Below are 12,527 nucleotides of genomic sequence, written 5' to 3' on the forward strand. Positions count from 1 at the left end.
TATGTTCATATATCTTTATAAAAAAAAAAAAAAACTGTTAAGGGGGATATGTTAGCTTAAGGGGGGAGGAATGTAGTAGATGATGGAATGTTATATTAAGAATCAGCCCAGACTGTAGGGGGCAACATTAATATATTGAGCAAAGGTAAACACGGGTGAGTGAATCTATGGCTGTTAAAAAGTGTATTCATTAGGTGACAACGTGTTCTCGAGATAAAGTTGGATATACCTCCATAGTCTGGGGTCCACCTTATTCTTGAATGAAAGAATATTACAACACCACACGTTGGTTATGTGTTTATATGTTGGCTTTTATAACTTATATTTAAGCCAGATTAAAACGATGAACATGTTAGTACGTTAATTAATGGTTCACCCGTGCGCGAATTGCGTAGCGGGATTTTTGATGCACACATTGATAATTAAATGTTCTATAGAAGAATATTCCGTTTTCTTTGTAACCAAGTCCATGTTAACTTTAAGATCTCTCAGACAATGTTAAATGCTAAGGCGCCAAAGAACAAATATTTTGCACAAGTACAGAGTATTTTGCACTGAAATATTAAACGCTGGATAAGAAATATAAGGAAATCATGGGTGTATACACCGCACAATGTATTGGTGGTTGCCAGTCAATTTAGGGAAATTGTGGAAAGATTACAATTAAGTAGATAACAAGAAGTGATTAAAATTTCTAAGCAGTGGCAAAAATCCATTCCCAACGGACGGTATATAGGCTAAGATATATAACTGCAGCTTCACTAAGTACATCAAAGTGCAGTGTGACCAGACAAAAACACAGTTCTGTCAGTTATCTTCATTTTGGAAAGGTATGAAAGAATTTACAAATTACTGTGGAAGATTGTCCTTTTATTTTGAAGGATCACGTACTTTGTTTACATCAAGACACGTTACAAAATGTCGCCATGTTTGTAGAGCTAAAAATGTAACGTCGTCAGGCTGAAATATTATCGTGTGAATTATCGCCGTCTTTACGCATACTTTTCTTAAGTCTCCAGACTTGAAATAATCCGTTTCTAGACGAAAGGTTTAAGACGCTTTGGCCCTTCCATAAGCTCCGCCCCCGATGACGCATTTTCCCCCTCTACATTGCAGTGACGTTAACATAAAATACGTTCTAGAATACCAGTGTGATGTGGAAGAGAATAAATACCGCAGCCGGGCAAACGATTCTCATTTCGTCTTAGTAGTTATTGGAGGAAGCATCAGGTGATAGCCATGGCCAGTTTATTTCGCTATTTCCAGCCGCGCCATTTGCTCTGCGCAACCGGACTGGTGGTTGCAGCTGCCGGTACAGCGTACCTTGTGCGGCGACTCCGTAAAAGGGCGGAGCTCCAGGAAGGTACCTGGATAATTATCGTCTATATGTGTAACATATATGCATTTCACATTTAGATAAAAACACATTTTTAAATTACACACGTATTTGCTACACACTTGAAAGAGTAATACTGTTTTCATGGATTAACACTTCAAACAATAATAATTCGTTTTGATTAAATATATGTGTAGTAATGTATCACTTACACTTAACAATGGCAGTGCCCAGAGAACCAGAGGAGCCAACCAACCCCTGCACATCGCCCAGCCCTGCCGTACACACCGTGGAGCCGCCATGTAAGTGTCCCCGCCACTCCCGTCCAAAGACCTTTGTCATGTTATTTGCCAGGCTTCCCGTTTTAATGTAACATAAGAGATGCTGGTCCGGACCAATTTCCATCCATCCATCCATTTTCCAAACCGCTTATCCTACTGGCTCGTGGGGGGTCCGGAGCCTATCCCGGAAGCAATGGGCACGAGGCAGCCGGACCGACTTAAGATAGATAAATAAACCATTCGCATCTGCTTATATTTGTGATGATACTTTGACTTGGGTAAGTGCTGTTTATTACCTAGAGAAACTTAAACCGCCGGGTAATCAGTAACACCACATTTGCCCTGATTACTGCTGTTTTCATATCATCAGTTACCGGCCTAACTTTACCTGATGACTTTTAGGTGTTTCATGTTCATGTTGTGACGTTTCCTATTGTCATTTGAAGTGCTGTGGTCTCTGCAGTTGGTACTGAATAAGCAGTGTGCTGAATAAGCAGGAAAATGGATGGATGGATAAATTGTTTAATCGTCTTTAGTTATTCTATTCATGAGATTTGTACATATCAAACAGGATTGTAATTACTTTAGTTTTTTTCTTGCTAAAGCATTTCCCTGGTTCGGAATAGACATTGGTGGGACCCTTGTGAAACTAGTGTACTTCGAACCAGAGGAGGAACAGGCAGAAGCGGAGAACCTGAAGAACATCCGCTCCTGTCTGACCTCTAATGTGGCTTATGGCTCCACCGGCATCCGGGATGTGCAGCTGGAAATGAAGGGTCTGTAGCTGTGTGGCCGAATGGGGAACCTCCATTTTATTCGTTTCCCCACCCAAGACCTGACTACCTTCCTGAAAATGACCCGTGACAAGCAGTTCTCCGGGCTCCATACCACACTCTGTGCCACAGGTGGTGGGGCCCACAAGTTTGAGGCTGATTTCCGAACGGTGAGTTCTGTTGATGTTACATTTCATTACAATATAATGCAATTCACTTTGTCTTTGAAAATGTGAAATTTCCAGAGGAAATCACAAATCCTATTATGACTTTTTTTTCCCCGTAACCCCTTCAGATTGCTGGTCTACAGCTCGTGCAACTGGATGAGTTGGATTGTGTCATCCGTGGGGTCCTTTTCATGAACTCCAGTGGACCCTCCGAGTGTTTCTATTTGGTTCCTCAAACCATTCCAACTGGAGAACCCTTTCCCATTCCTTCTTGTAAATATTGGATCTGGGGTCAGCATTCTGGCAGTCCATGGCAGAGACAATTTTGGACGTGTCACTGGAACAAGGTGAGCTAGGCTCTGATGATAATTTTCAAATCTTCTAAAGCTAATATTGATATAACAGTTTGAAACTGTCTGGCTTTCAGTCTTGGTGGAGGAACGTACCATGGACTGTGCTGCCTGCTGACGGGTTGCTCCACGTTTGAGGAAGCACTGGAGATGGCCTCACATGGGGACAGCACACGGGTGGACAAGCTTGTGCAGGACATTTATGGGGGAGACTATGAGAGGTTTGGTCTCCCAGGCTGGACTGTGGCCTCCAGGTAGGATGTAGTCATATAATATTTAAGTCAGCCTAGAATGACCTGCATCCCCGGTCCTGAATCAAGGCTTAAAATTGTGCTTAAAAAATGTAATACTGTAAAAAGTCACTACAGCAAGGAAGGATGTCTGGAGGTGGTGGGTGCTGAGTAATCTGAAAAGCAGCTGGCATGCAGTAACCCTCAGTCATGTTTAAACCTAGAATTTAATGATCAGTGTTGACACACCACTGCACAACAACGGGATGTGTCCTCTGCATTTAACTCATATATATGTGACAATGTGACATAGCAGGGGGCAGCTAACTCAGTGCCCGGGGAGCAGTGCTTGGGGACGGTACCTTGCTCAGGGTACCTCAGTGGTGCCTTGTTGGTCGGGGATTCAAACCTGCAATCTTTCAATTACAAGTGCACTTCCCTAACCATTAAGCCACCACTGCCCAGAGGTGTCAGCAATAATCTGTATGACACCTGATGCTGCAGGAATAACCAAGACATGTCAGAGAAGAAAAAAATAGGGTTTATTTATTATGGATAAATTATTTATCTTTGTTTCAGTTTTGGAAACATGATTTCGAAGGAGCAGCGTGATTCAGTATCAAAAGAAGATCTGGCCAGAGCAGCATTAGTTGCCGTCACCAATAACAATGGCTCCATCACCAGGATGTGTGCCCGGAATGAGGTAAACATTTGTCAGGACTTACACACACCGTGCCTGTGTGCTCTGTTCATATATGATTCACATACGTGATGCAGAATGGGACGAACCACATTACTAAAGGAATTTGCCATTATGTTGAGCAAATCCATATCCAGAACAAAGACAGAATTCTGGCTTTTCCCTAATAAACAGCGTTGCCCTCTATTCTGTCAAGATATTAAAAGTTTCTTACAGTTTTTTATGTCTAACAAGCATCAGAATGCAGTTACTCTCTAGTGTCTCCCATGATTTAAAACCCAAATTCCAATAGTAGTAAAAGCTTTTCCTTCATGCTGTTCAGTGACCACCGGGGCAACAAGTATATTTTTGTTTTAAACGGGGGTATTTGTTTAAAACTGCTTGCTTACTGCTTTCTTTATTCTTTGAAGAACATAGAGAGAGTGGTGTTCGTGGGCAACTTCCTGTGGGGTAACATGCTGTCCATGAAGCTCCTGGCCTACTCAATGGAGTACTGGTCTGCTGGAAAGGTTAAAGCGCTGTTTCTTCAACATGAGGTATGAGTCATTTTAACCTCAAGCCTCCCTTGACGTCTTGAATGTTAATGAATGTTAATGGCTGCTAGCTTATGAACTTTTCCTATAAGCTGCTAAAGAATCAGCCATTTTGTTGATGCGATTTTTATTTCCGTTATTTATGATTTTTTTTCTCATAAAGCAGTTATTTATTTGCTATGAGCACCTGTTGGGGAAAGCGCCCGGCGTTTCCACCCCAACTCCACATTTATGAGACACACACAGGTTACAGTTTTACTTGCAAGGGTACCCACACTCTCTGCAATGCAAACTACAGCAGAATGTGTTACAAAGGGTGGTTCCCCTTGACTCCTTTATTTATAGTCAGTGGGAGGCGCAAGAGTCATGCAGAATAGGGAGGTGAGAGAAAGTTCTGGTTTTGCTAAGGTGGGAATGCTATTATTAATATAATCTAAAGTATGAGGCTAGGGGAAAACAAAATAATATATATACATATTTACATTCATTGCTGATCATACAGGAGTGATAACAAAATGATTAATAACAGTTTCTTCAACCTAACAGTCCCTCCTGTTTATCATGACAGTATGATCAAAAACATCAGTATTGTACAAGTTGCAAAAGCATTTCCAGTACAACTGTCATTTAGATCACATCATCATCATCCTAACTGTGGAGTACAGAAAACCATCAGGAGTCGTTCCTCCTGTTTATCATAGAAAAACATCTAATTCCGTTACTTCAGGTCCGAGCCCTGCACGGGTGCTTTCGGCTCAGCCGTCATTATGAATTACATGTCTTCTTCATCGCTATCGCTGGAAACAGGCTCTGTCTCCATATTCTGAGTAAGGGAGAGAAACATTGTACTGTGTGTCCGAAAAGCAGCATTAAGAGCTTGATTAATAAACATTTTCAAACATGGTATAACAGTTATAAAACAACAGAAAAACAAAATAAAAAACAAAACAAAAGAAAATATAAGTGAAACAATACTTTGGTACCCTATACCTGCAAAAGATGCGGCACATTTGGCCTGTGACATATTCATGGGTTTTCCATATACAGTGGGTCGTTCACTATGAGTAGGCATCACAGAACAAACATAGCAATTCGTCACATTTTTTGCTGTTACAGTGTCATGTACATATCGATACCAGTAGTTCTTCATGAACGGGTGTGAATGGTCAGCAGGCAACGGGCGCAGATGGAAGTCGTCATGGGTCCATCGCCGTAGGTGTTGCAATGGAGCTAGTGGGAGCAAGGACAACCATACAAGTCCAACAACAAGAATGACCCCTAGAGTCACCTTACCACATCCCCACCCTATCAGAGCCATCCTAATAGAGTGCAGTTCAGTTGTTTTCTTCACCGGGTTGAGACAGCAGCACCCTATTGGTTACTGTGCCTTTGTAGCGGACTTCCACTGCTACTCTGTCGCTGAGGCCTCTGATAAGGGCTTGATGGGTTTACAGTGACTTTTGTGTATCCAGGAAGGTCGTTCTGCTATTTTCACAGCTGTTGGTGTTGTGAGGAGGACTTGATAAGGACCGTCCCACCGGGGTGTGCTCCACTCCTTCCGCAACAGGACCTTGACCAGGATCCAATCCCCTGGCTGCAAGTTATCCTGTTGGTTAGAAACAGAATTTACTGGCAGACTACTGGGGCTATGTTTTTGTTGTGATGATAGCAACTTTCGCATCCAATTAGCCAATGTATTTTCTCTGTCCGCTTTCCCTATATCACTCATTTCGGTTGCTAGAGGAAACGGCCTTCCGTACACTATCTCAAAAGGTGTTAATCCTGCAGGAATGGGAGTTATTCTCATCCACAATTTTACTAGAGACAAACATTCTGGCCACGGCCTTTTTGTCTCTTCCATTGTTTTTCTGAGCCTTGTTTTAATAGTGCCGTTAGTTCTCTCCACTAAGCCTGCACTCTGAGGGTGATAAGCACAATGATTCTTAAGCGTAAAACCTAATGCTTGTGAACAAAGGGACATGGTCTGATTTACAAAATGAGTCCCATTGTCTGATCTTATAATATGAGGTATGCCATAAGTAGGGAAATAATGGCCTACCAAACATTTTGCAACAGTCATTGCATCACAGTGCTTTACAGGGTATATTTCTACCCACTTAGAAAAGGTGTCTATAATGACTAGACAGTACTTCTTCCCTTGTGACCAAGATAATTCAATAAAATCCATATGTACAACTTGAAACGGGTACTCAGCTACAGGGAACTGGCCACGTTTTGGTCTCATGTTACCCTGTGCATTATGTTTACAGCAAATTAAGCATGTTCTACAAAATTGCTTTGCATAATCAGAAAAATTTATAGCATAAAAGTATTGCTGGATAATATGTACCATCCCTCCTGTTGAGACATGAGTATTTCCATGGCTCACTAAGGCAGCTGTTTTGTATAAGTTTTTTGGTAGGATGGGCTTGTCATTCATATAGTAAACTTTCCCTTGCTGTATTGCTCCTCTCTTGATCCAACTCTGTATTTCTGTTTTAGGAGCATGAATCTGTGCATCACACAGCACATCACTATCTATGAAAAGAATGTCTGCCACTGATAAGGTGGGCTGTTTCAGGGCCGCTTCTTTGGCAGTTTTATCTGCAAAGTTGTTTCCTTTAGCTATTGTGGAAGCATCGGTTTGGTGTGCTTTACATTTGCACAGTGCAAGGCGAGTCGGTAATTGTACAACATCTAATAATCTAAGTAGTAAGTTTGTGTGAGTTAGAGACGTTCCCTGCGATGTTTTAAAACCTCTATTTTTCCACACTCTTGCATGGTGATGAACAGCTCCAAACACATATTGACTATCAGTGTATATAGTAAGTGACTTATTTTTGAACAGCTCGCATGCCCTAATTGCTGTTTCTGCGCTTTCTGTGCGTGTTGGGCATATTCTAAGGCTTGTTGGACTGAGCCAGTATTCTGATGTACCCAATGTTTGTCGAGATATTTTCGCAATTCAGGCTTTAGGCCTGCGACAAAAGCTCGTTTTAATTGTTGCTGATACACTCCTCCATCTTCCTCGTCGTGAGGAATTCCTGAATTTCCCCTGAACACCACTCGCATCCTATCCATAAAATCCTCAGGTTCCTCTCCATCTTTTTGTTTGCACTGCGCTATTCGCCCATAATCTGCACGTCTCACGAAGACTGTGTCTATCCTCTCTCGCAGGTGTTGTAATGCTTGAATGAGTTCCTGTGAGTTATGTGCTAAGACTTCATCATTATTACCATGTCCTGTGAAGTCTCCCGCTACACGTCCCCATTTATGGGTAAACAACTGTCTTAGGCATCGGTACATTTCCCTGCCGTTCAAATGAAAACTACTTTGTAATTCTAGGATGGCAGTCCAAAACTCGGGTACCCCTTCTTCAACCGGGGGTATTCCTTTTAAAGCCGCTGTTCTATCCTCAGCGGTCCAGGGTCTATATACTAACATAGTTTCGGGTCCTGCATTATTTGGCCCTCGATTTGGGTTTGCCACTTCTACGAGGGGACACTGCCATTCTACCTCCTCTTGTTCTGTGTTATTTTTTGGATGCCATTGTACTTTAGCTGTGGCCAAATCTTTTACAGGATATAGAGAGGGATCAGACCCTCGAGTTAACATGCGAGATGGTTCCACCCCCCCCCTTGCTTCTTGTCTATCTGTGGCTGGAACCAGCGCCGGTGCAGGCACCGGAATTTGTGGGGGCGGTGGAGGAGCTGGAGGGGCAGAAGGTCTTGCTGCCGTTTCTTCGTCTAGTGTGATTAAAGCCACCTGCAGTTTTTTCTCCGTATTTCTCTTTTTCTGTTGTCTCTTATTATCTCTTAGTTTATTCTGTTCTAACCATGCATCAGAGAAAACGTATTCCTTTTTTCTATCTTGGCCTTTTTTATTATTGGTAGTCTGTAACATCTCCAGTTTTAAGTTTCCCTGTAACTTTAATATGTCTGGAGTATGGAGTTTTCCTTCAAACCCATGTTTTTTCCTCCATCTCTGACTACTTATTTGTCCTGATCCTGGTTTATATCCTTCCATAAACTTCTCATCTCCCTCTAATTTGATTTGTTTACTCAGATTTTTTCCCATTGTTACCTTTTATTGAATACACTACAAAACATAAAAAATCCTAAAAGCAAGTCCCTGGCATGAGACCTCAGGAGGACACCAACACGGCCTTCTACTGCTCACTATTAGAGCAGCGGTGTTAGTTTTCAGGGATGAAACCCGTCCTTTATCCTTCAGTCACCAGTATGTTGTTGCTTTTAGGGTGGATCGTGTAGGTTAATCTAAAACCTATAAAAACACATCCACATACATCAATATATATATTTCCAATAACGCCTACTTTCTCTCCCGGTTAATTTCGGCTAACCTCAACCACATGCATGTCTTGGCCACCTACTTATTTAGGTGCCGTATGTCTCACTTGGCCACCTACTCACTTAGGTGCCATATCTCTCACCTGTATAGTGTGCTCTCTGTTCCGTCACCGAGGTCCTTCAGACATCACCAGACGTCGAGCGCAGTTCTAACCACCGGCCTGATGATGAATTCACATCACAGGTCTTTCTTGCACCCGTCTTCGAGTGACTGCCGGCAGTTTTCGGTGTCGCTTCTCTCGGCGTACTGGAGACGTCTTCGGGATTCCTCGGATCCGGCTCGAAGGACCAAATTCTATGTTGGGGAAAGCGCCCGGCGTTTCCACCCCAACTCCACATTTATGAGACACACACAGGTTACAGTTTTACTTGCAAGGGTACCCACACTCTCTGCAATGCAAACTACAGCAGAATGTGTTACAAAGGGTGGTTCCCCTTGACTCCTTTATTTATAGTCAGTGGGAGGCGCAAGAGTCATGCAGAATAGGGAGGTGAGAGAAAGTTCTGGTTTTGCTAAGGTGGGAATGCTATTATTAATATAATCTAAAGTATGAGGCTAGGGGAAAACAAAATAATATATATACATATTTACATTCATTGCTGATCATACAGGAGTGATAACAAAATGATTAATAACAGTTTCTTCAACCTAACAGCACCACAAAATGAATGTATACTGTTTATAATGTGCATAATGGTTTTTATTTTTTTACAGGGCTACTTTGGCGCTGTCGGGTCACTTCTGGAACTATTAAATTCCTCCTGAGCCCAGAAGTTTAAATAACCAGAGTCACATGAAATTCAACCGCCCTCCTGTACCTCTGTAACTACATCTTTGCCATGTGATCAGGTAGTGTACTCTATGGTCTAATTCAGATACTATGCATTCTGTTTTCATTTTTGTCTTCTATCTAAGCTTTTCTTTTGTAGGATCACACATGCACATATCACAGAGCTTAATTTCCAGGTACAAGCTCTGAAACCTCAAACTCACCTGAAATATCGCAAGACTCTCCCTCGTCGGCGGTGAGAGGAGCTTCGCTACTGATCGTTTATGTTACCTGGTGATGCAGCTCGCTGGACGAGCCTTCTAACCCAGGTTACTATGCGATACTTGTTATTAGTGAATCCCATTTAAGTCTCACATTAACAGACTCACGGGGATTCACAATCGAGTTTGGAGGAGCTGATGGAGAAGAAGAGAAACAGATCCAAAAAGTTTGTTTTATAATAAAAACCTTTAAAAATATTTCTGAGAGTGTGTTGTACCACTTATTCCTGAATAAACTAAGCTTATTTCCTGAAGGAAGATTAGAGCTAGTTCAGGGGGGTATTCTATGAAAGTAGCTAAAGAAGGTCAGACTCCACTGAAAAAGTGAGACTCAAACTAGCCCCATCTCCCAATTAAGCCTGAAGTCATTCCACTAACGCAGAACGAGACTTTTCTAATCAAGGCTACTTCAGACAGACTTGCATAGTCTCACTTAGTGCACGTACCCGAGATATTTAGGTGGTAGATAAAATGACGCAGAACAAGAGCAAACCGAGAGCACCTTTTTTTCGCAGCAGAACAAATACTTCTGAAGGAGCTATATGAAAAATACAAAAATATTATAACAAAAAAAAAGGCAATAATGTAGCTATCAATAAAGCCAGAGTGATGGCTTGGCAGAATATTGCAGACAGACTAAATGCGTAAGTCATGTACATGTTACCAGTATGTGTGACTAGTGATTCGGTGATACAGTGATTAACACTGTTGCCTCGCAACAAGAAGGTTCCTAGTTTGAACCTCCTGGCCAACAGACTCCTCTCTCTTTTGGTTTTATATGTTCGTTTTACTTTATTGTGTAATTCTTTATTCTTTGATCTCCATAAAGTACTTTAAATTGCATTGAAATTGCACAAATAACTATCTCATCTTTCCATGTTACTAATAAATTCAAATTTTATTTGTCACATACACAGTACGATATGCAGTGAAATGCTTATATAACTGCTCCTGACATAAAAATAAAAGACTATGAATAGGAATAGGAAATAAATTCGAAAATTAAAATAAAAGGTAAATTTAACTAGGAAAGAATAAAATAAAATATAAAAATTAAAGTTAAAAATAAAATAACTGTACAACAAAAACACACAATATAGAAAATATATGAAGAATATATGAAGAAATATAGAACAATAAGAGCAGCTGTATGAGTAGGTATATATTTATGTAATTTTTGTGTGGAATGGAGTTAGAATAAATGGTAATAAAGGAATGGTAATGTCCAGGATTATGCAATCCACATATTTAAAGTGTCTTGTGCAGTGCAAATATGCTTAAGAGTGATTTATTTAAAGTGACTTGTGATAGAGTGATTTGATGACCACGAAGTGTAGTTGTGCAGTGGCCACTCATGTAAACGAATGTCCAGAATGTCCAGAGTGTATGTAAAAACCATATGTGTGGGTCAGTACTGTGTGGTGGTGTGATTAAGAGACCGTATCGCCTGCGGGAAGAAGCTCCTCCTCAGTCTCTCTGTGTTGGCCTTCAGGGAGCGGAATCGCTATCCTGACCTCAACAGAGAGAATAGTTTATTGTTGGGATGGCTGAGGTCCTTCGCGATCTTCCTGGCCTTGGTCCAGCACCGCCTGCTGTAGACTGAGTGCAGGTCAGGGAGCTCGATGCGGATGGTGCGCTCAGCTGATCGCACAACCCTCTGTAGAGCTCGTCTGTCCTGCATGGTGCTGTTCCCGAACCAGGTTGAGATGTTTCCCGTCAGGATACTCTATATGGTGCAGGAGTAAAAGTTCCTGAGCACCTTGGAGGGCAGTCAGAAGTCTCTCAATCGTCTGAGGTGGTAGAGACGCTGTTGGGCCTTTTTCACCACGGTGTTGATGTGACAGGACCATGATAGGTCCTGCGTGATGTGAACACCGAGGTATTTGAAGCTGTCCACTCTCTCCACTGGGCTCTCGTTGATGACGGGGGTCTGGTAGTTCCTCTCCTGCTTAGTGCTGAAGTCCACTATCAACTCCTTTGTCTTACTGACGTTTAGAAGGAGGTTGTTCCTCTGGCACCAGTTCTCCAGATTCCTAATCTCCTTCAGGTAGGCCGTCTCATTGTTATCAGGGCTCAGGCCCACCACGACGGTGTCGTCAGCAAACTTAATGATGATGGTGGAGCTGGTAGTGATCACACAGTCATATGTGTACAAAGAGTACAGCGGGGGGCTCAGAACACACCCCTGGGGGGCTCCAGTGCTGAGAGTGATGGAGGCTGTTCGTAATAAACTTAAAATAATAAAATTATATTAATAATAAAAATAATTAAAAAATAAAACAATAAAAAATAAACTGCTCGTAATAAACTTAGATTGTTGATCTATGTGACTTGGCAGTGGTCTAGAAAATACAATTTAAGCCTATGTGTAATCCCCATAACTACAAAGACTTTAGGTTGTTAATTACAGCTCTACTGACTTAGATGTGTGTGTGAGCTCCACTGACCCACTTGTCTAACCCTTGACTTGCATATCCATCCTTCACTATTATATCTCAACAGAAGCACTCTCAGTGGAGAACGAAGAACCTGGCAGCAAGTAAAACAAAATATAAAAATATCATGTCAGTTTGAGAACAATAGTTTACAAAATTCATAAATGTAACTGTAGCCACGAAGAAAAAGAGCCAGGCCACTGCTACTGGTGGGGGGCCTCCACTTGAGGGACTCACACTAGCAGAGCAGCTGGCACTGAGCGTCAATCGAGGACGGCCTCAGGTGGAAAGAATAGAAGGG

The 12,527-nt window shown here is 41.9% G+C and overlaps 2 protein-coding genes across 33 annotated transcripts in view; one reads left to right on the forward strand and one right to left on the reverse strand.

The window, feature by feature from the left end:
* The window catches only part of LOC125721112 (pantothenate kinase 3-like), a 341,923-nt gene that overhangs the window by 175,807 nt on the left and 153,589 nt on the right, over nt 1–12,527 (reverse strand). The window lies entirely within an intron of this gene.
* The window catches only part of LOC125721116 (pantothenate kinase 3-like), a 355,646-nt gene that overhangs the window by 142,297 nt on the left and 200,822 nt on the right, over nt 1–12,527 (forward strand). For 2 of the 15 annotated variants that reach the window (XM_048997101.1, XM_048997102.1), the window contains exons 1-3: nt 1,317–1,363; nt 1,564–1,638; nt 2,223–2,560. The exons of 4 other annotated variants lie outside the window; for them this stretch is intronic. In XM_048997101.1, coding sequence (XP_048853058.1) covers nt 2,414–2,560 — 147 coding nt within the window. In that variant the 5' untranslated portion in view covers nt 1,317–1,363; nt 1,564–1,638; nt 2,223–2,413. Of the gene's footprint in view, nt 1–1,170; nt 1,364–1,563; nt 1,639–2,222; nt 2,561–2,785; nt 2,905–9,455; nt 9,591–9,670; nt 9,962–12,527 lie in introns of those variants that run through there. 9 more of the 15 variants (XM_048997091.1, XM_048997100.1, XM_048997087.1 and 6 more) reach the window with 7 other exon arrangements.

Source organism: Brienomyrus brachyistius, unplaced genomic scaffold, assembly GCF_023856365.1.
Source record: "Brienomyrus brachyistius isolate T26 unplaced genomic scaffold, BBRACH_0.4 scaffold32, whole genome shotgun sequence".
Taxonomy (NCBI): domain Eukaryota; kingdom Metazoa; phylum Chordata; class Actinopteri; order Osteoglossiformes; family Mormyridae; genus Brienomyrus; species Brienomyrus brachyistius.